At 36.6% G+C, this 21762-nt stretch overlaps 1 protein-coding gene across 4 annotated transcripts in view; it reads left to right on the forward strand.

Annotated features, from left to right (window-relative positions):
• Positions 1 to 21762, forward strand: part of myom1b (myomesin 1b) — a 147299-nt gene that overhangs the window by 114082 nt on the left and 11455 nt on the right. For 2 of the 4 annotated variants that reach the window (XM_051928730.1, XM_051928731.1), the window contains 3 exons: positions 3804 to 3826; positions 3979 to 4034; positions 6279 to 6494. In XM_051928730.1, the coding sequence (XP_051784690.1) occupies positions 3804 to 3826; positions 3979 to 4034; positions 6279 to 6494 (295 nt within the window). Of the gene's footprint in view, positions 1 to 3803; positions 3827 to 3978; positions 4035 to 6278; positions 7597 to 21762 lie in introns of those variants that run through there. The other 2 variants (XM_051928732.1, XM_028803759.2) reach the window with 1 other exon arrangement.

Below are 21762 nucleotides of genomic sequence, written 5' to 3' on the forward strand. Positions count from 1 at the left end.
AGTACATTAGATGTCTAAAGTAAAAATCAGTTCACATTTTGACACTGAAATGTAATCTTTGGTGGTGCAAAAGTGCTAAGTGCAAATTATTCAGAGAGCTCATTTAGATGAAAGGTATGATAATGACAACAATGTAATTTCTGTCTTTCCATTCCATCACTCATGTGGACTTAACCAGTTTGAAAGATCTTTCTTCATGAAGCCTTTCTGGGTAAAAAAGAATAAATTTCAGTGACTTCAGAAATAATACAGTGGTACTCAATGAACTTAAATATTGTTATGCATAGATACCAAGCGGGCAACCTGCACAGAAATATGACAAGAGACAGCACAAACTGAACTGAAATGAAATATTTCTAGAATCCACTCCAACTTTTTTGCCCTGTGTGTGGACACTAAGTGGTGACTTTTTAGGCAATAAAGGCTGACCTCCTTCTGAATCTGGTCAGGATTTCACATCTGAGTCAGCTTTAGTTACTGGACATACTTTTATCAATGATTGCTCATTTTAAGTGATCAACAACATTTGTACAGTGGGCACTTGCATTTGAGCAAATTCAGAATTTTCTCCATTCTTTCAGGGTCTTTGGATGTACTCGGACCTGCCAATAGACATGATTCACTAGACCCCAAAAAATATTTGTGTGTGAGACAAAACGCCTCTGAGTCAACTGGATTTTAACAGAGGCATTTGAACAAACAAAGGAAGCAGCATGTGGTGTTAAAAGACCTAAACAGGCCCTAACACATGCTTGACATGCAGACCTAAAAGCATAGGAATTTTACCTGAGCCTACAAGTGCTTGATTTGATTTCAAGATCCTATGTTCCTATATGTAAGTGATGCCTGACCACATAGATATTAGGGAGCACAAAAATGAACAGCACAATGTGGGAAAAGGGAACTTTATAAAGCACAAATACATATTAGACTAACTAGTCAAAAACAATGTGCAAAGGCATTAACAAACAAGGAATAAAAAGAAAAGGAACATCAAAATGACAGAGTATAACTTTTGCAAAATATTAGAACAGCTTTAAGAGTGAACCATGTCCTCATGTCTCCTTTTTAGGGAAAATGGCTGTAATGATATCACATGGTGACACCTATGACCACTCCTGTGCTACTTTACAATACTGTGGCGATCGATTGATCAACAGCCAAACAACAACATTTATTTTTATAGCACATTTTCATACAAATGTAGCTCAAAGTGCTTTACAAGATACTAGATACACAAGAAATAGTTACAAGAAAAGAAAAACAAGTTAAATTAGGTAAAAATCAATGAATAAGTAATAAAAAAATATCAATATAAGTTTACATAACATAGATATATAATTAGTAGAGAAGTAGAATCTTATTTATAATATTGTATTCTAAATCTCTAAAGAGTGCTTAACAAAATAACAACATAAACATAAAACAACATAAATTAATCTATATATATAAAATCCCTATGTGCGTCCAGGTGTCCGTGTGTGGGTGTCTTCTGATGAAGTGCGCATGCGCGGGGCACGGTGTGATGCGCGATATTACTATCAGAGAAAGTTAGAGGCGTTTTACGGAAATACAAACCAGTATTACTGCGAGAGGAAATTAAAGGTACACAATACAGTGACTCATATTACAGCCACATACACGCCAGTATTACTGTCAGAGGAGATTAAAGGCATATTACCGACGCGCACGCCTGTATTACCGGCAGAGAAAATTAAAGGTATATTACGGATGTACAAGCCAGCGGACGTACAAGACGGTATCCTTCAATAAGGGCGCGCTCAAAAAGGCGAGCCTCAAAAGGGCGACCTCAATTGGGCGCAGCGAATAAAGGCGTGCGTAAATAAAGATCTGCACCTTTGTTGCTCTTCACATATTCCAGAGCCATTTGAACTAAATTATCTACGAACGCCTTTATTCGCCGCGCTCAATTGTGGTCGCCCTTTTGAAGCTCGCCTTTTTGTGCGTGCCCTTATTGAATAGAGCCGTACAAGACAGTATTACTGTCACAGAAAATTAAAGACACACAATACATGGCGGCAGCCCACGAAGAACGGTCAGCTCAGCAAGTAAACATCAACAAAAGAAAGGCTGAAAGAAAGAAAAATACAACCAACAAAAAGAATGAGATCAAAGTCCCTTGCCATTTAATATAGACTGTTCCTACTAATGTTTATGCACTACTGTTCTAGTGCCCGTTATTGTAATGGGCTAAATGACTAGTAAATACATAAAAACCATGGCAAAAATACTGTATATTCAACCAACTGTAGAACTTGACACCAAATGTGATCATGTCTATAAAAAAATTAAATTGTCCTAGCCCTGTTTTTTTGCCTTTCTTATTTTATTTTTAGGGTCCACTTTTAATTTCAGGCAGGAAAACACTTTGCAGTCACAATTAGTACATTCTTGAATATTTAATAAAAATACAGTAACAAGTATTACTTTGCTGTGTAAATATGCAACAGATTTTGGAGATAATTTTTCCAATTTCTTGATTTTTTTTTTACCAAAGTAGCCAAATAACCTGGGATTTTCAGTAGTCAAGAAAACAAATATCATAATAATTATAATTGCTTCACATACATTTGTAATGGCATTCTCTCATTCCACACCCCCTGTCTTCTATAACCTAATGTATGATTTTAAACATTTACTTTACATTATTTATTATATCTGGTTCATATTAAGGACATTATAATTTGTTAAAATTCGATTAACATTCTAATACTTTAAAGTTAATTTAAACATAATTGATAAAGTGCAGGGCAGCATGGTGGCGCAGTGGTAGCGCTGTTGCCTCGCTGTAAGGAGACCCGGGTTTGCTTCCCGGGTCCTCCCTGTGTGGAGTTTGCATGTTCTCCCCGTGTCTGCGTGGGTTTCCTCCCACAGTCCAAAGACATGCAGGTTAGGTGAATTGGCAATCCTAAATTGTCCCTAGTGTGTGCTTGGTGTGTGTGTGTGTGTTGCCCTGCCAAGGATTTGTTCCTGCCTGTTGGCTGGGATTGGCTCCAGCAGACCCCCATGAATCTGTGTTAGGATAGAGAAGAGAGAAGTAAATATGACATTTTCAGCATTTTCACATTGAAAATTTTTGCAGTAGTTAACAATTATTTAAATGACCAGGTCCTAAGTTATCATTTTCAAATTCTCAGGTTTAACTATATATAAGCATTACCATATTGTTATTTGTAGATTTTATTCTGTTCAGGATTAGTACATGAACACCCATAATTAGCTTAGCTTTATATTTTAACATCTTATTATTGTGACACTGATTGATTGTTCAAGTGGTGCAACCAGCATTCAACATATATTATTTTAACATGATTTCAAATTTAATTTTTTATGTGTCACTTGTATTAGGATTTCAGCCAAGGACTTTACATAAGGAGAAAAAGACAGTCGACAAAAGTAAACTGGTCTTTAGCTCAACTGGATCATCTGGTGCTTTTTGAATCATAGGCATCAAATTTATGATCAATTTCTCTGTACGAGGATGTGAAATGGAGATGGGTTTGTCCCTGAACGATTTCTTAACAGTGACAGATCGGTTCTTGAGTGACATATTTTCTACAGTATATTCATCGAAAAAAAGCTCAATGATAAATCATGAGAGGAATACTAAATAAGCAGATTAACATATTTAAAATGTAAAGTCCAAAGTCAAATATAAATATTCCTGTACATCTGTAACAAAAACTCTGTCAAGTTAGCATTAGCTGAAGTTACAGATTTATTGTTTTTCTGTAATAATGTTCAGTATGACATCTCTGATGTGTGCCATCTTCTCCCTACAGGCAAGCTGCAATAGCTGAGAGAAGTAAGTATGACATTTTCAGGACTTTCACACTGAAAATGTTTTCAATTTTTTATTTTTAAAAATAGTTATGCATACATTAACTTGAAGAGATGCACTCTTGCAGGTGATAAAGCCAAAAATTTTAATATCTGTGCGTTGTTTTTGTTTTTTAGACCGTGCACGAGTGATTGGTGGTCTTCCTGATGTGGTCACCATCCAGGAGGGCAAGGTAATCTGTCATTCACAAATATACAGGATGCTTTCTTTTTAGATATTGTTTATTTCTGCAGTCTGCTTTAGGCATATGCTACATTTCTGTAGCAGGAATCACAGGCTAGTTTGAGCAACCTTTTCTTACATAGCATTACCAAGGTTACAGGAGCATATGAGGTTTGATATGTTGTTGCTGTTCTATTTAAACTTTACGTCACTGAAGCAAGTGTACTGAATAGATAAAAAAGCTACCACTCTGCTCCTAGGTGCCTAGTCATGCTATCAATGTGCTTCTGTAAAATAACATTGAAAATGAAACTGGAAGCAAGACAAGTAAATACATACAAAAAGTATAAAGAGATCTGCGCCAGGTATTCAGGAGTGGGTTCACACAATTGTTTATATCTATTTAAGGTGATAATCTAAATTTAGAAAAATGGGACAAAAAACAACTTTTGCATGAAATGTTGGGAGGTGATGAAAAGCTCTGAAGTATAATGAATACTTGATCTGCAAGGAGCCATAAGCTTGTCTATTCCCAAAAAAGTTTGATTCTGACTAATTCTCACCATTGTTTTACTGACATTATTAATGTAGAGCCAACATCTGCTACAAGCAGCAACATTAAATGTAGTTTTGTCCATTTATGACTTGCACTTTTCATCTGTTACTGGCTTTGGTAAGGTGCACTTATAACTGTTTGGGGAAGGAATTCTCATTAGAAGTAAATCACTGTATATACAATATGGGAAGTCATCATAACTTACCTTTCCCCAAATCCCATGCATCAGTGTTTTTATGTTAAAAAAATAAAGTATAATTAAAAGAGATGTATTTTAACCCATTCTACATTCTTATTTTGGAAAGGAATACATTATGCCCAAATCAATAGAAATCTGTTTTATATTGCTGTGTATCAGTCTGAAAAAGGTTATAAAGCCATTTGCAAAAAATATGAAGACATCAAACATTCCACATTTAAGTAAGATAATATAAAAATAGATGCAATATAATGTCAGTTCATCCCCCTACTACATTATTTGTAAGATCTGACCATATGAAGCTCTTAGACATTTCAAGTACGAGGGTAAATCAAACCATAAAGGCAATTTGAAAATTACGTGGTACCCACAAAGGATACAATCTGATGCAATGCAACATGTTCATGATGGCTTATGGGTAGTTTGAATATGCACAGCTCAAAACTCTGCCATTGGTTTAGTTGAAGCCAGTGTCAAAGGAACATGCAGGATGGTTCCATTGTTGAACAATGTGCCATAGTGAGATTGCTTTGGGCAGAAAAATTAAAACCTGCTGAAATTCACAGAAGGATGTTGGTTCCATACAGAAGTGAAAACAACATGACTAAAAGTAAAGTATATGAATGGGTAGAAAGGTTTAAAGCAGGAAGACATGTGTAACCGACAGAGGTTGACCTTGTTGACCATCAATATTGCACACACAAGCCCATATTGACATGGTAAACGCCTTCATCAGGGAAGACGAACAGATTACTCTGTCTGCTTCTGCTGCATATTTGAATATCACCTATGGATCTGCACATGCCATAGTCCATGATGACTTGGGGTACCGTAAACTTTGTGCATGATAGGTACCCAAAAAGCTTACTGATCTGCACAAGCCAACATACTTAAGTGAATTTCAGCAGGTTTTATTCACTGTGGCCAAACAAATCTTGCATTGAAAACCGTAGTCTCCAAGAAAAACGCTGCTGCCCTGCTTTGGTTTGCAAAACACAGCATAAATTAAAAAAAAGATTATTGTAGTAATATGCATTCATATTGACAGATCATACTGAGTGAAATGTGGTGTTCTCTGACAAATATTCAGAGTGTCATGTCTGTTGAATAGGTCAGCAGACCCTTACACTAGCCCTCCAATATGACAAAGGGTAGGTGATGGATTAGATTTGTTGTATTGCTTCAGGTTCTGGCTGTTTAGGTAACATTAACCATACTGAAATTTTCACAGTATAGTATTCTCAAAAAAAAAAAAAAAAAAAAGGTGAGATAATTTGTACAATTATTAAAGCAGAATCAAAATGGTTTACAAAATAGTATTCATCTGAACAGTGATCTTTTAAAATAAAAAAGCACATTTAAGACAGAAGGACACTCTTGAAAATTTTACTATAAGTATGTTCTGTTTGTAAAGCTAGGTGAAATGTTGCTTCATCCAAAAAACCTATCTGCTGTTAATTGATTGATTAATACTCCATATGTCCTTTCTTTTTTCAAAGTCTCTTAACCTGACCTGCAATATTTGGGGTGACCCAGTTCCCGAGGTTACATGGCTAAGGAATGAGCGTCAGATGGTGTCCGACAACCATTACATCCTAAAATTTGATTCAGGAAAGTTTGCCAGCTTCACTATCACGTCAGTCACAACTCAAGACTCTGGGAAGTACAGCATTGTGGTGAAAAACAAGTATGGCACGGAAAGTGGTGACTTCACTGTAAGTGTATTCATACCAGAAAGTGAGGAGGAAAGAGCAATTTTTGAGGCTAAGAAAACAGAGAAGAAAAAATAAACAAAATGTATAGTGAAACAGTAGTTTTAGCAAATGGCTAAGGAATATTCAGACCATGATTGTGTGTACCTTTGTTTTATTGACATGTTTGCCTCTGCATGATAAGAATCTCATGTTTTCATTCCTTAGGAGCCATGTTCATAATACTACTATTTTAGCAATGGGTGGATTATGTATTGTATTAGTGCAACTCAGCACTCTATATTAAACTATTAAGGTTGAGCTTCTTCTCACATGGCCATCTGAACGAAAACATGTTCCTTAAATTTTATCTAAAGATTTAGGCCAAACTTCCCCTTTCGTAGGGCTGCAAAGCATCCTCCATGTAGCCAGTCGCAGGTTTGGAAAAAGTTAAAACACATACAGGTTATTCATTAAACTCTAGTGAAATGGTGGTTAAATGACCGCTGGTCATTGGGCAAGTACTTAATTCAACAGTTTTCAATTTTTCTGAGAATATCTAAATTACGCACAGATAAACACCAGATGACTCTGTTTCCCTAGGATTATGGAAGCCTGGTCTATCTATTTGATTCTTCTTTTTTTAATTCACATTTTTTATCTTGCAAACATGTTCAAAAAAACGAATCATGAATCCAAAATGCACCCAAAATAATGTTCTCTTTTAGTACTACTAGGGTTTAAGAAGCTTCAGGTATATATATATACACACACACACACACCCACACACACACTGTATCACTGTTTCACTACCCAGTTTTCATCCATGTTTTTTTTGTGATAAATGCAATCTGTTGATCATGTTGATACTTGAAGGCAAAGAAATGTCTGAACAGAGAGTGAACGGAAGAGTAGACTAGTTTTTGAATTCTGTTTTAGTATTTTCTGAGTGAGTTAGAAGAAGGCATTCAATGAATCTTTGTATAATGGATGTGAATCAGTCTTTATGCTGTATATGTTATTGGGCTTTCTTAACCATCTTGACTAAGAAAAAGTAACATTGCTACTGTATCTGGAGCCACGTTTAAATTTAACTAATAAAAGGTGCACATATCTTTTACCTCTATTTTCACTTTGTTTCACTGTGTCTTTCTTTCACTGTTTTCTGTTTTTAGCTTTTAAATTCATTGCACAGATTATGAAAAACTTCCGCATCACCCTTTCACCTGAATGGAACCAAAGTATAACTGACAAGCCAATAAAATAAGCATGTCACTTTTCACACCTCTCACAAACTTTCTTATGCCTTTCTGTTCTAATGGACCACTTTTATGTTGTGTCTGAGCACACTCTGTAACCACCACCTGTCTATAAGTCTTTGGGGATTAATGAGTTGAAAAATTACCCTTGCTTATCTTTTAATTTGTATGTGTACGTAACATTTAACCAAAGACACAATGTATGGGGGAAATGTATGCAATATATCTTATTCATTTTGATTTTTCATCTACAGTGAAGAGGTAGGTATGTAAGGTGGTCAGTTGTGTAAGGCTGGGAGCTCTAAGAGAACAAAAAAATGAAAATAATTGTTAATGCTGTTTATTTAAAGAAATATAAAAACAGTTAATGCTGTATATTATCTGCTTCTGCAGTATCCTGTGGGCTGAAGAAGGGAGGGGGATGATCTTATATCTGAAAATAGCAAATCTTCACTGAACACTTACATTTTCCTCCATCGAGCTAAATAAAACACCGGAAATGAAATACAACAAAGACAGGAAACATCTCTATCATATTGTTTGCAGAGAGAAGCCAACCCTGAATTATCCATGTGTTACCATTTTGTTTTTGTTTTTTCATCCATCCTTCTTCTAAACCAGCTTATTCTGAGCAGGGTTACAAGCAAGCTATCCCAGAAGGCATCAGCTGCAAGGCAGCAACAATCTCTGGACAGACTGACAGTCCAACACAGGGTGAACACACACAAACACACACCATTAGGTCCAGTTTGGCAATGCAAATTCACCTAGCCTGCATGTCTTTGGACTGTGGGAGGAAACTGGAGCACCACATTCACATGGAGAGAACATGCAAACTCCACACAGGAAGAAGGCAGGACACAAAACCCAGTCTTTGTGTTGCAGAACAGTAGCACTACCACTGCACCACCATGCCTCCCTCATTGTGTTTTTCTACAGTAAATCAAGCAGTTAGTTTTTTTCTCAAGTAATTCCTCTGTAATTTGTTTACATTAATAACAGATCAGCATAACTGTGCGCATACCGGCCACCCCCTCAACAACAGATTTTCTTCTAATACCAGTGATGTTATTTTACTATATTTGTCTTGTAAACAGTATGAAAAAAGGAAAGCTGGCTGAATATACTGTATATTTATACACCTGAAATATCATCACCATTTTCCAGAACACTATTGTGTCCTTTTGCTTCTAATTTGAGGCTGAAGATCATATTTCAATATCTTATTTTCAAGCAATTGGTTTGATTTTCAGTATTCCACTGCTAAGTTTCTCATTCACTGCGCTGGGTTGGCGCCCTGCCCGAGGTTTGTTTCCTACCTTGCGCCCTGTGTTGGCTGGGATTGGCTCCAGCAGACCCCCGTGACCCTGTAGTTAGGATATAGCGGGTTGGATAATGGATGGATGGATGGAGTTTCTCATTCATGACCGTAAGACATCAGTGCAACTGAGTAATGGTTGTCACGCAACAGTTGTTCAAGGAATAAGGATAAAGAAGGCAGCAAAACTGCATATTATATAGCATACTGCTACGAGAGTGTTTAGAAGAAATGGGGTTCAGTCTTTCTTTAGCAGCTGAATCAGAAAAAAACATTTTATTATTGTTGCTCAATTTTTCATGCAGTATGGACAGCAGGACAGTATCATTACTTGCTGTGCAGAGACATTCCTGGTGTTGTCTTTAATTTTGGAAAAACAATTAGTTTGTGCATCAGGTATTCATACTCTATTACCTATTAACAGGCTTTCTAGTGACATGATACTTACAATTGACAGTTCTTAATTAATCCACTAAAAATATGGACAAGTGATGAACAAAATATGTGAGCTTGAACTTGAAATGTCACATGAAAATGTGCATTAACAATACACATTCTTTAACAAGAACCTGATACTTCTTTAAAAGTGTAAACAATACAAATTATCTGTATGTATTTCTTGAGAATTGGAAAAGACCAATTTAACTTTAGATAAAGCCAAATCGTAGTTCTGGAATAAGATAAGTTAGGCATCATAAAATGAGAAATTTAAAATCTCTAACTACATAACCAAATAGAGAAAAAAAATCCAACTTAGGGTCTTGTAAAAATGCTCCTTCTGCCACATGGGCTTAAAATAATGCTCCTAATCAGGCTTAAATACCATACTGCATTTCCACACTCTGGTTTTGTCAGGCTACTGCAACCAATAGATCCTGGCAGTATTGTTTAAAGTGTTATGTTGGAAGAAAGAGACATGAAAAAATGTAAAAAACAAAGTTTATAAGCCATTACCTTAACTACTGTACAAAAAAACTAAAAAGGTGAAAATAAGTGAATACACTGGTAGAAATACATGTATTTATAATAAAGGACATCATTAGAGCCTACACTATTGACTGAACAACTCATAACGACAAACTAAAAATATGCTTTCAGAAAGGTTTTAAAATTGATTAAAAATAAAAAAAACTGAAATTTCTCATTCATAAATTTATTTAGACCCTTTCCTGTTGCAGTCCACATTATGTTCAGGTGCACCCTGTTTGCTTTAATGGTCCTTCGGATGTGTCTAAAAGCATTCAACTCAGTTGATCAAGCTGCCCTGTGGGACATCCTAAGACTTTGTGGGATTCCCCCAAAGTTGTTAGATGTCATTGCTGGCCTGTACACTGGTTCTGTGAGTGCTGTGCAGAGTGGTGGCAGAATCTCTGTGTTTTTCCCAGTTGATTCTGGGGTTCGTCAGGGGTGTGCTCTTGTTCTTCCTACCCTGTTCAATGCTTGCGTGGACTGGGTATTGGGCAAGGTCATTGGGTCCAGCAGCTGTGGGGCACCCATTGGTGAAGACAGACTCATTGATCTTGACTTTGCCGACGATGCTGTGATCTTCACTGAGTCAATGGAGGCTCTGATCATAGCTCTCAAGAGACTGAGTGAGGAGTCCGAATGTCTGGGCTTGCGAGTGTCCTGGATAAAAAACAAGAAGCAGGCCTTTATTGACCTCTTGGGCTCAGCCATCAGCAGTGTGTCTGCTTGTAGAGAGAGTATCAACCTCATCGAAAGGTTTACTTACCTCAGTAGTGACATTCATGTCTCTGGTGACTCTTCCTATGAAGTCAGTAGACGGATTTGGAGAGCATGTGGGGGTCATGAGGTTGCTGGAGAGGGTATATGGCACTCCCAATATCTTTGCAAAAAGTCAAAGGTACAAGACTTTATTTTCCTGATGCTTCCTGTTTTACTATATGGTTATGAGACATGAATGCTATCCAGTGACCTGAAACGAAGACTGGACTCCTTCAGTACTGTGTCTCTTCGGGGAGTCCTTGGGTACCGCTGGTTTGACTAAGTGTCAAACGAGCAGTTTCTCATGGAATCCTGAATGAGGCACATTACCTGCATTGTGAGTGAGTGTCAGTTACCATACTATGACCATGTGATGTGATTCCCCAGATTCTCATTGGTGAGGACTCAAACGACTGGACCAGGCCAAGGGGCAGAAGATAGATGGGTCATTTCTGGAGGGTGGGACTGGACCGTGTGTCTGCCTTAGGGGTTGCCAAAAGGGATCCTTAGCTGTTTCGTCATGGGGTGTGCGTGACAACGTGCTATGGCAGTGCATGCTCCCAACCTCACTCTTCCTCTCTGAAAGTTCCCAGGAGCCCAGTCATTTTAATAACTGAGAAGTGGAAGAGGTTTGGAAGAATTTGGAATCTTCCATGAGTTGGCCGTCCGGCCAAAGTTACTAACTGGGCAAGAAGGGCTTTGGTCAGATAGGTGACCAATACCCAAATGGTCACTCTAACAGAGCTTCAGAAGTCCTCTGCTGAGATGGAAGAACCCATTTGATGGATGACCATCTCAGAAACACAATCAATCAGGCATTTATGGTGGAGTGGCTAAACTAAAGTCACTCTTGAGTAAAAGACATATGACAGTTTAAAGGACTCTGAGAGTATGAGGAAAATGATTCTCTAGTTTGATAAGAACTTCAAGCACTCAGTCTGATAAAGACCAGGCACTGCTCATCACCTGCCTAACACCATCCCTAGAATGAAGCAGGGTGGTGGCAACATCATGCTGTGGGGGAGCTTATCTGTGGCAGGGACAGGGAAACTGCTCAGCATTGAGGAAATGATGACTGCAGCCAAATACAGAGAGGTGCTGCTTTGTAATCAATAAATTCTCCATGCCTCTTGTCAGAATGTAATAAATTAGAAAAATTAACCCAACACCAGTAAACACTTTTTGAATTCACTTGAAGTTATTCTTTTTTAGCACTCTTTACTCTTTTACACAGAGTAAAGTACAAACCCTTACAAGGATCACATACATTAAAACACCTTTCAAAATGAACAAACACTACAACAAAAGTGCATGTCAATGGTTAATCAATTTTCATTTTCAATTTTTAAAAGGGGTGCACAGAGGAAAAAAAAAGTTTACAGTGATGAACTATGAAAAGACTGTTACATTTTTGTTTTGTTATAGACAGCAATGAAATAAAGAGATTTTTTCAATTTACCCTAATAGTCTATATACAGTACACAAGGAGCAAATGATGATGACTTTAAAGAATGCCAGCTTTTATACAGTTTCAAGGAAAAGATGGGAAATGACAGAAACGCTTTGTCTGAGCGACTGAATAATGAGGCAGGTCTCTCAAGGGCCTTACTAACATTACACTTCTGTGCAAATAGGATTTAATGTCTTCCTCAGAAGCTGATATTGAGGGGATAACTTTTACAAATGCTAATCTAATTTTTTTCCTATACAGTATATAAATTTCCTTGTTCAATTAACCAAATAAAAGTAGGAGATATTAGAAAGAGTTTGCACTTTATGTAAAAGATATGAAGTGTCATAATTTACAACAAAGTAGCTGAAGATTTAATTTAAATCATGCAGTCAGCACTAATGCAGCTGATAAGATATTGATTACATGTTTCCCAAAAATCATGTTCTGAAATCTTATTAACCTCTTATTTTTTGTTTATTTTAACTGTTTCTTTAAAATTTTTCAAGATTAAGAGTTCATGCTAAAAATGTTACTCTTCTGCTCACTGTCTTTTATTGATAGCTAATAAGAGGATCTTAAAGCAGAAGCCAAATGAAGCAGGATTGCTTATTAAGTACATACTTTTTATAGACAAAGTACGGTACTTAAAAGAATTAAATTAGGACTCCACTACACATCTCCTAGATGATATACTTACAAGACTGCTCACTTTAATTGAGTAACCTCATTCACAGTTCAGTTATCTCACTGAATGGCTATTCTTCTCTACTCTCCTCGGGTACTTTAAATAATTTGATTTTATCCCTGCTCTCTAAATCTATGCAGCTTCCAGTTCCAGCTATCACTTTCACCTCTAATTCCACACTATACGTACTGTACGTGAATAATTTTACCTAGGACAGATGAGATACTTGAACCATGTTTTATACTTAAATACATTCAAATTACTTTTGCTTCACCTTTCCCATTGCTATACACAAAAAACATCACAACTGTATGGCTACAAAAGGTATGTGTACTTTTAGAGGTTTTCGGTGGGTTCTTTTAAAGGCTAACACAAAAATACCATGTGCTTTACAACCCAAAAATGTGTCTAATGAAGACAGGCAATGCATACATTTATTCAATTTGTATAGTATATCCATTGTCTAAACAAGTTTTTAGTCTGTGTCATAAGAAGCACAGTCTGTTTTACACAATCATACTTCCATTTACAGGATACCATGCCAGTTTATAGTTACTGCCTAACTTGACAGGAAATCCAGATGAATATGAGGAGAACAAAATATAAACACAGGGCACCCCAGCCAAAAGTGAACCAATGTCCAAGCTGTGTAAGTTATCAATGTTAACCCCTGAATCATCATGCTTTCATTTTACATGTACATATATGATACAGTTTGTATGCAGCCAGAATTGCTGACGTAACAATAGGTTTAGGAGCAAACAATTTTTTCTGAGGTGAACATAAAGAAATTGAAAAGATGTTCACTTGAAAAATAAAATATTTTACATACACTATATGTATAGGGTCTGATGACTTGCTTTGCAAAATACCCCAAATTAAACAGGCAGGGAACTGACTTATTAAAATAAGTGCAGGCTACACAAACAGCTTCATTAAATTAAAACAAATAAACCAAAACAAATTAAACAGCAAAAAGTAAAAAAATAATCCTAATACTGCCCCCCCCCCCCCCCCCCCCCATCCTATAATTACCTTTCATACCAATTTTTAATCTAGGTGTACCTACAGTAAAGCAAGTCAATATTCCTTTACAAAGTCATCTGCATTGGGACCCTTTACACATAGAAAAATTAAAGTCCCCAAAATGTTTTGAAGCATAATCTTCTCTCCTAATGAATCATTTCATTTGGACTTTTTTATTTCAAACCTGACAAAAAGTAATTCTGGAAGTTAGGGAACAAGTATGGACCTGCTCAACAAAATACAAATCAAAGAGAAAGCTAGAAAATTCTGCATACACCACTAAAGGCCCTGTCACATTACACAACTTTTCCAGCGATTTTCATTCATACTGTAGTCTTAATTTAGACAATCTTAGTGAGTTGGAAGCAGTCAGTGGCACAGTTCCGTTAAGGTTAGTCGCGTTGTCTTACATACCCAGCTACTCACTCCAGCTAATCCAGGACTAGTTCCAACAAAATCAAACCGATTTTCATTTTGTCTTTAGTCACTGGGGCAGAATTTGTGTGCTTGAGTGTTGACAGTCAATGAATGCTCATTTGGAAGTCCAATGCATTTAATTCAGTGACAAAGAGACCAGAAACTGACTTACCCAACAACCAGGAGTCTCATAATGTGACATCAGTTTTGTTTAATACTGTAGAAACAGAACCACTAACATATACTGTGAGCATTATCTCAAAATGTTTCCAGTAGGAAAAAAACATATTATAGACTAGAAAGTTGTAAGCAACTTTGATCATCATCCACGCATACCTTAAAATATACAGTAAATAAATGGGAGGTGTAAAAATAATTAATCCTCCCATTTTCCTCATCCATGGAGTAGCTTTTATGCACAAAGCACACTTATGTAGACACATGCACACTCACTCATATTGGGTCACTTTAGAGTCACCAATTAACCTAACTCTTATGACTTGTTAGGGAAAGATAAAAAAACAACACAGATACATGCAAACTCTACAATTGCTAAAACTGACATTTCTAAAAATTACATTTGTTTTTAACATGTAAATTCTTATTCCTCTGTCCTACATTCTACTGATAATTCAGTTTTTTGCATTAAAATTGTACAATATTAAATGTCTAATAATCATAATAGATAGCTAACAGAAATCAACTGGGCTATGTGCTGGTATTGACAAAAATACAATAATATTTTAAGTACATATTCAAATGAATGTCACTGTTTATTAAATTGTCAATAACAGCAAATGAATATATAACAAGTACAAGGACACAAATCTTCCAAGTGGCATCACTATGTTGCCACTACCAAAAGTTAATTAAGCACACTATGAAATGTGTAACACAGCTTTCACATTTTTAAATTATGTGGAGTTCCTATGACCATATTAATGGTGTGAGGACTCCACTAGCACAGAAAAATAATTTTGATATGGCTTTCTAAACTCATATGACATGGGGGTGAGACTTTTAAAAAAAAACTGACAGGGTAGGTATGTAGTAGGAAGTCAGCTTGAGGTTACCGACCTCAATCTGGAAAAGATGAAAACTCAATAGATTTATTGCAGAGCTTGCTTTGTTCACCCAAAGCTATAAAAGTTACATGTGAATACCTACTCAGCATAAGCTATCACCTGTAAAAACACACCATGCACATGCACTGTTATCATTTAGGTTAAAGAGCTGAAGACTTTGACCATGACAAGACTAGATTTAGTTTAAATAGATGTATAAACAAAACACATAAAGCTAAGTAAGTTCTTTACTTCCAATTTCAAACAGTTAAGCAAAATAAGGCCAACAAAGAGTATAGGTCAGAATACAAAATCCTGAAAAATACGGCAAAAATAAAGAACAAAAATTCAAATACATCTCGCCTGAAGAAGGGGCCTGAGTTAGCCAATAAAAGGTGTCATTTTGCTTGGCTTTTCTCTACAAGAAACAAACAAATACAATAAAAGACATAAAGGCCAAGCAATACAAAAGGTGAAGTTCAAAGAATACCAAATAAACTTAGCAATTTCCAGACCTAAATACATGAAGTAGGAAAAGTGGAGAATGGGTCCAAAATTTTCTTATAAAGAAGAGTATCAGGTGCCTGCAAAAGTAGGGGTCACTCATACTTGGTCTCCCTACAAAGACAAGGCAGGAGTGGTGAAGGCCCTAACAAGGCTTGTCTCAGGAGTACTTTTGGTGCCAGTCCAGCGTACTGAGAACCACTTTCTGGTTGTATTGATTCACAAGGAGACTATATTATGATTGTGCAAGACTGTATGATTTATTTGTTGTTTTGATGGCAAAACAAGAATGAATATTATTTTGATTGTTCTGAATGTGTTTGTTTTTTATTGGATTTGGGCACCACTTTGGCTTTAGCAAATTGTTAAGCATTTTGCTGATAACAAAGTGTACCATTGTTATGACAAGCCAAGAAATTATGCATTGTAATGTCACAACCAGGAAGTATAAAAGACAGTCATGCAGTCATCCTGGTGTACAAAAATTTGGTGTGTTAGGAATAAGAGTTTCACATTTTTTTCAGGGCAAAAGCTTTTTGGTATATTTTTCTGACTTCAAATTATAGTTAATGTTTTGGGCAAATTTACTTTTGTTTCATTTTGTTTTGACCTTACTTTTATGGCTCTGACTTCAACGTAACTTCTTCCACTTCCAATTCCATAAAGAATTATTATCCCACTGCGTTTTGCCATTTATGGTAGATCATATTCTTGCAAACAGTTCAACTCCCAGGAACACCTGCAGGCACTTCAATCACTATAGCAGGATATTATTGCTGCCCATTAGTGGCCTGGGGTTTTACTACTTCTTTATAATACCTACCCTGCCGAGAGTCTCTTGATATGGCATCCTGGCTAGATATAGGCAAACATAGTGCTTCATGTTTTCCTCTATTTCCTTGCTCACCATTGCAAAATAAATCTTTTTCATACCTATAGGCATTTGAGGAAGGCCAATGATTGACCATCAACATGTGAGATGAATCCTTTAATCACAGCACATAAAGCAAATTAAAACGGTAACCTCTCTAGTCCCCTTAGACAGCAGATATAACCAAAGAATCTCAGTTGTACCTTTATAGGGAGCTCAAGCTGTGGGTATCCTGAAGGTAAGCATCTAAGTAATTACAAGTAGCAGCACTTTCCTTGTTAGAGGAGGGCATGGAGTATGGAGGTGAGTGCAGTAATGCTGCACTTGCATAGAAATAGTACAAAAAAGAACTGGATGTGTTTTGGGCAGCAGCTTACTCCACTGTGGTACTGATGGTGAAATCAGAGATAGGCCTTCTAGTACACTTCTCTTTGGTACTGTGTTCACTCTTGACTTATTGTTATCACATTATTATTTTGATATACAGCATCTGCTGTTCCTGTACCCATTTTTATTTCAGGTCAGCTAGCAATACAGGAGGTCCCCCAGAACACCCTTTATGTTAGCAAAGACAGTCTCATTGTTGTATTTAAGATTTATTTTTATATTTTATATTAACGTACAGAAGAGAGCCTAGTTTATGGAATTTCAAAAAGCAGAATCAAAATATATTATTTTTGACAGAAACCTTCACTTAAAGTTATCCTGTAACAGTGAAAAGTAGTTCTGACTAAGTTCCTGGTTAAAGATTTTATTATCTGTAAAGGCCTTTCCAGGACTATTAGTTTATTTTTTTACTATAGGTATGGGGCATCTACCTTTTTTTTCTTCAGTGTCATTCACAGCTCTTCTCTCATTTCTATTTCACTGCAATAGATGAATTAGATAACTATGTGGTAAAAAGAAGCTGCTGGGAACACACCCAGTAATTCTTTTCCTGCAGTCTGTAATTTTCTCAGTCTTTCTTATCACATTCATCACCTCCAGGAGAATTGCTTTCGAAACTCAAGCAGGTTCTGTCCACTATAAATACAGGTCAGTGTGTGAGGCTAGTGTTTCTTACAAAGGCCATGACAGACCAGTGAACAAAGCTTATGTTAACATGCAGCTTTAAGCTGAAATTGGGTGGGGGTGGGTGCTGCCAGCTGAGTAAGGGAGATTTTTGGTAAATGGCTCTTGATTTGAAACCCTATTTGAGCATATCCTTTACCCTCCTCCTCCTCCACCTTTTCTCATGAATGCACATTTCAAGAGGCCACCCCAGCAACGAGTTTTAAACTGTTGGCTCCTTTATGGCTTTTTTTGACTGAGGCAATTGGAAAATGTAAACTGTAAATGTAAAAATCTTACGTGAACAAAGTCATAATTAAAATAAGGCACAACATAATTGCTTCAGAATCACATGAGCGAAAAGATTGTCACTTTCTAGATGTTATGTGAAGCCCTGATTTTAGTGACAACTATCACTAAGCAATTTAAAAAGGATTCATAAATAATGACATTGTAACTGTGGTGACTCCATGGCAGCTAGTTCAAGATACACTTATGTGAACCTCACTGATCTCAGAAGGGGGAGTTTTAGTTATTATGAAAGGATGACATTGTCAGAGCTGGTGTGTGCATTGAGTTGATGAGGCCTCAAGGCAGTACTTTGGTCAGGGTAGCAATTTCCTGCAGGTGTATTTATTTTTTACATGATGAAATAATAATACACAAAATGAGAGATAAGCATGAACCATAAAAGTTATGTACGTTTCATGTACCTAATTTTACTGCCTTTAAAAACTGTAAAAAATATTTTCATTTTAAAATTTCCAAATATCTCAGAACTGAAAATCGCACTACTTTGCTGCATTGTGATTTTCCAGCATCAAAACAGCACATGCACATTTTGAAGCTACATATCAGTACTTGCCTCGCAGTTAGGAGACCCGGGTTTGCTTCCCATGTCCTCCCTGCGTGGAGTTTGCATGTTCTCCCCATGTCTGCGTGGGTTTCCTCCTGGTATTCCGATTTCCTCCCACAGTCCAAAGACATGCCGGTTAGGTGCATTGGTGATTCTAAATTGTCCCTAGTGTGTGCTTGATGTGTGTGTGTGCGCGCCCTGCGGTTGGCTGGCGCCCTGCCTAGGGTTTGTTTCCTGCTTTGCGCCCTGTGTTGGCTGGGACTGGCTCCAGCAGACCCCTGTGACCCTGTAGTTAGGATATAGCGGGTTGGATAATGGAAGGATGGATGGATATCAGTACCTGATATTGACATGTTATCAATATTCAGGAATGTTATTATAGAGTCAGTCACAAGTACCATGTCTTTTAAACATCTTATTAGTTTACAATGTATGCCTTTAGTTAAAAATGGCAGACACCTTTCAGCTTGCAGGACAGAATTTTGAAACTAACAGGTATTTACAGAAGCATGTGGGATAAAGTAAACATCAAAGTTTAATTTCACATTCAATTCTGCAATCTCAAAACTCAATAAAAATATATATTTGGGTTAAACTGAAGCTGTGAAGAATGAATACATTTGTATTGTTTTTAATGCCTATTTTGTTTCTTTTATTGATTTTAAGCTAACCATTTCAATATTTTTTCACACTTTTATCTGAAAATAATATTCCATAGCATAGTTAAAAATATGACTTGGCATTATTTAACATGCCAGTCCTGGGCATGGTATTGGAGTGGGTGCTGACCTCCAGTGTATCAAAAGCATAAAGGCTAAAATCTGTATACTGTTTAGTAAACTCTGCTCTTCACAGCTATGACCCATTGGTCTTCAGTTTGTTGGAGGCAAAAGTAGACTTTCTGGGAACTGTATTGCAGGTGGAACCTGTGTGGATCATTCTTGTGGTGTTCAAATGTAATTTCTGTCTGTTGTTGGCAAATATCCAGCTGGAATGTAAGATCGACAATAGACAAAAGAGAAATTAAGCTATCCTAGCAATAGTAAATCCTAAGCAGCATGCTATATGAGATGTCAATTCATTCTTAGGTTCAATCACACCAGCCTAATTTATCACCAGTCTACTGAACAGTTTGTCTTTCAACTATTTAAAGATTTGTTTAAATGTTTAATTTAATAGATCAATAGCGTTAGTCATTTGTCAAGCAATATCACCACCTCTGAATTTAAAAATAGATTTCTACTCTTCATTGGAAGAGAGAAATCTGTGTTACTGTACATCATAACTTGACAAATTTGGACAGCATTAGTTTCTCTGGACTGTCGTAATGAGAACTACCAATTTAAAGTGCACTCAAAAGAAATTTCCAAATTGGAAATTATCCAATGAATGCAGCGTTATACTTGCCAGATGGGATAAAGAGGAGCAGACTAGTGGGTAAGGTCAAAGAAAGCAAGAGAGTTTGTGAGGTTAAATGGTCAGGTCGATGAGCCACTCTGTCTTTATTTCTGTTTAGCAAAGCCTTAGTAGGGCAGATAGACAGTTGTGATGCTGTCAAGTATGTCTCTCTTTACTTCAATAAAGCCCTCATGTTTGATATATTACCATCTGGAACACTGTCCTTTTATTGCGACCAGTAGGATTTTCCATATACATCTTGTTGGACCACTTTAATCAAGCTTCAGTGATTTTAGTATCTTTTATAACATTACCGCCATGCAGCCCCCCCGCTTCAGACCAAGAAGGTAAGGGAGGACACTGAAATACTATGTGGTTGTTTGAGCATGGTGTGATAAAGTCCCAAAACATCTAACAGCTAACAATATACTCTGTAGCATTACGGTTGCTCAACATAATATTTATGGGGCTTAGCCTGGCTAAATAAACCTCAGAGCCAGGCTTGCCACCGTAATAGCATGGATCAGTTAAATATGCAACATGTGCTAAGCAACCAACACACCATCCCAGTGATCAAACACATGTAACTGCAGCATCTATGAAAACGAAATGCAAAATCATGCTAACTGTGAAAAAAATGTATAAAAGGGTGACAAACTAAAATAACCAAAATAATGGTAAAAATAATCAGTAAATTATAGTACTAGGGTGTTGTACCGTGTTAGCCGTTATGAATGTAGAGAAAAGCCAAGCAAAATGACACCTTTTATTGGCTAACTAAAAAGATTACAATATGCAAGCTTTCGAGGCAACTCAGGCCCCTTCTTCAGGCAAGATGCATATTTTTTTGCTTGGCTTTTCTCAATAAATTATTGATTTATTTATTATTGATTACATCTTGCCTGAAGAAGGGGCCTGAGTTGCCTCGAAAGCTTGCATATTGTAATCTTTCTAGTTAGCCAATAAAAGGTGTCATTTTGCTTGGCTTTTCTCTACATTCATAATGGCTAACACGGTACAACACCCTAGTACTACTCAATAAATTATAAAACACAAATAAAACAATATTTGCACATGCATCATGACAACAGCTGTGAGAGAAGCATTGCTGTACATGATGACACTGAATTAAAATTGTGTCTGTTCAGCCCTCCTGACTTTACCTTATTGACACAGTTTTAGAAATTACTTTAAAATAATATTTAACTTGAAAATGCTTTGTTTCGCATGCCTTACCAGTTCAAAAAGTCCTGCTATGGGTAAATAAGTAATTTACATGAACTCCAATTAATTCAGAGAAGATGCCTTAAGCCAAATATTTTTAACCTTAAGGCTTGTTGATTAAATTGGTTCAGCTTCTTCGTGTAAGTGGTGTTTGCATTCTTTTGTCATTTGTTAAACCTGACACAAACTTCTTATTACTTTATTAAATCCCTAAGTACTAACAACTACACCTTGTGTGCCATATCTAAGCATGCGTGTTAATCTTATTTCTAGTAACATCCCAAGTAATATCATACTTCTGGTAAGACAAGCACAGTAGTGGGTGCAATTGCATCCCAGACAAAAAAGAAGGCCCAATAACAAGTCAGTAAGTGTTATCTTATAAATCAAAACACTGCCATTTTGCCCATAAACAGCCACAACAGCAGTTCAATAACAATAA

The sequence above is a fragment of the Erpetoichthys calabaricus genome, chromosome 6 (assembly GCF_900747795.2).
Source record: "Erpetoichthys calabaricus chromosome 6, fErpCal1.3, whole genome shotgun sequence".
In the NCBI taxonomy this organism is placed as follows: Eukaryota; Metazoa; Chordata; class Cladistia; order Polypteriformes; family Polypteridae; genus Erpetoichthys; species Erpetoichthys calabaricus.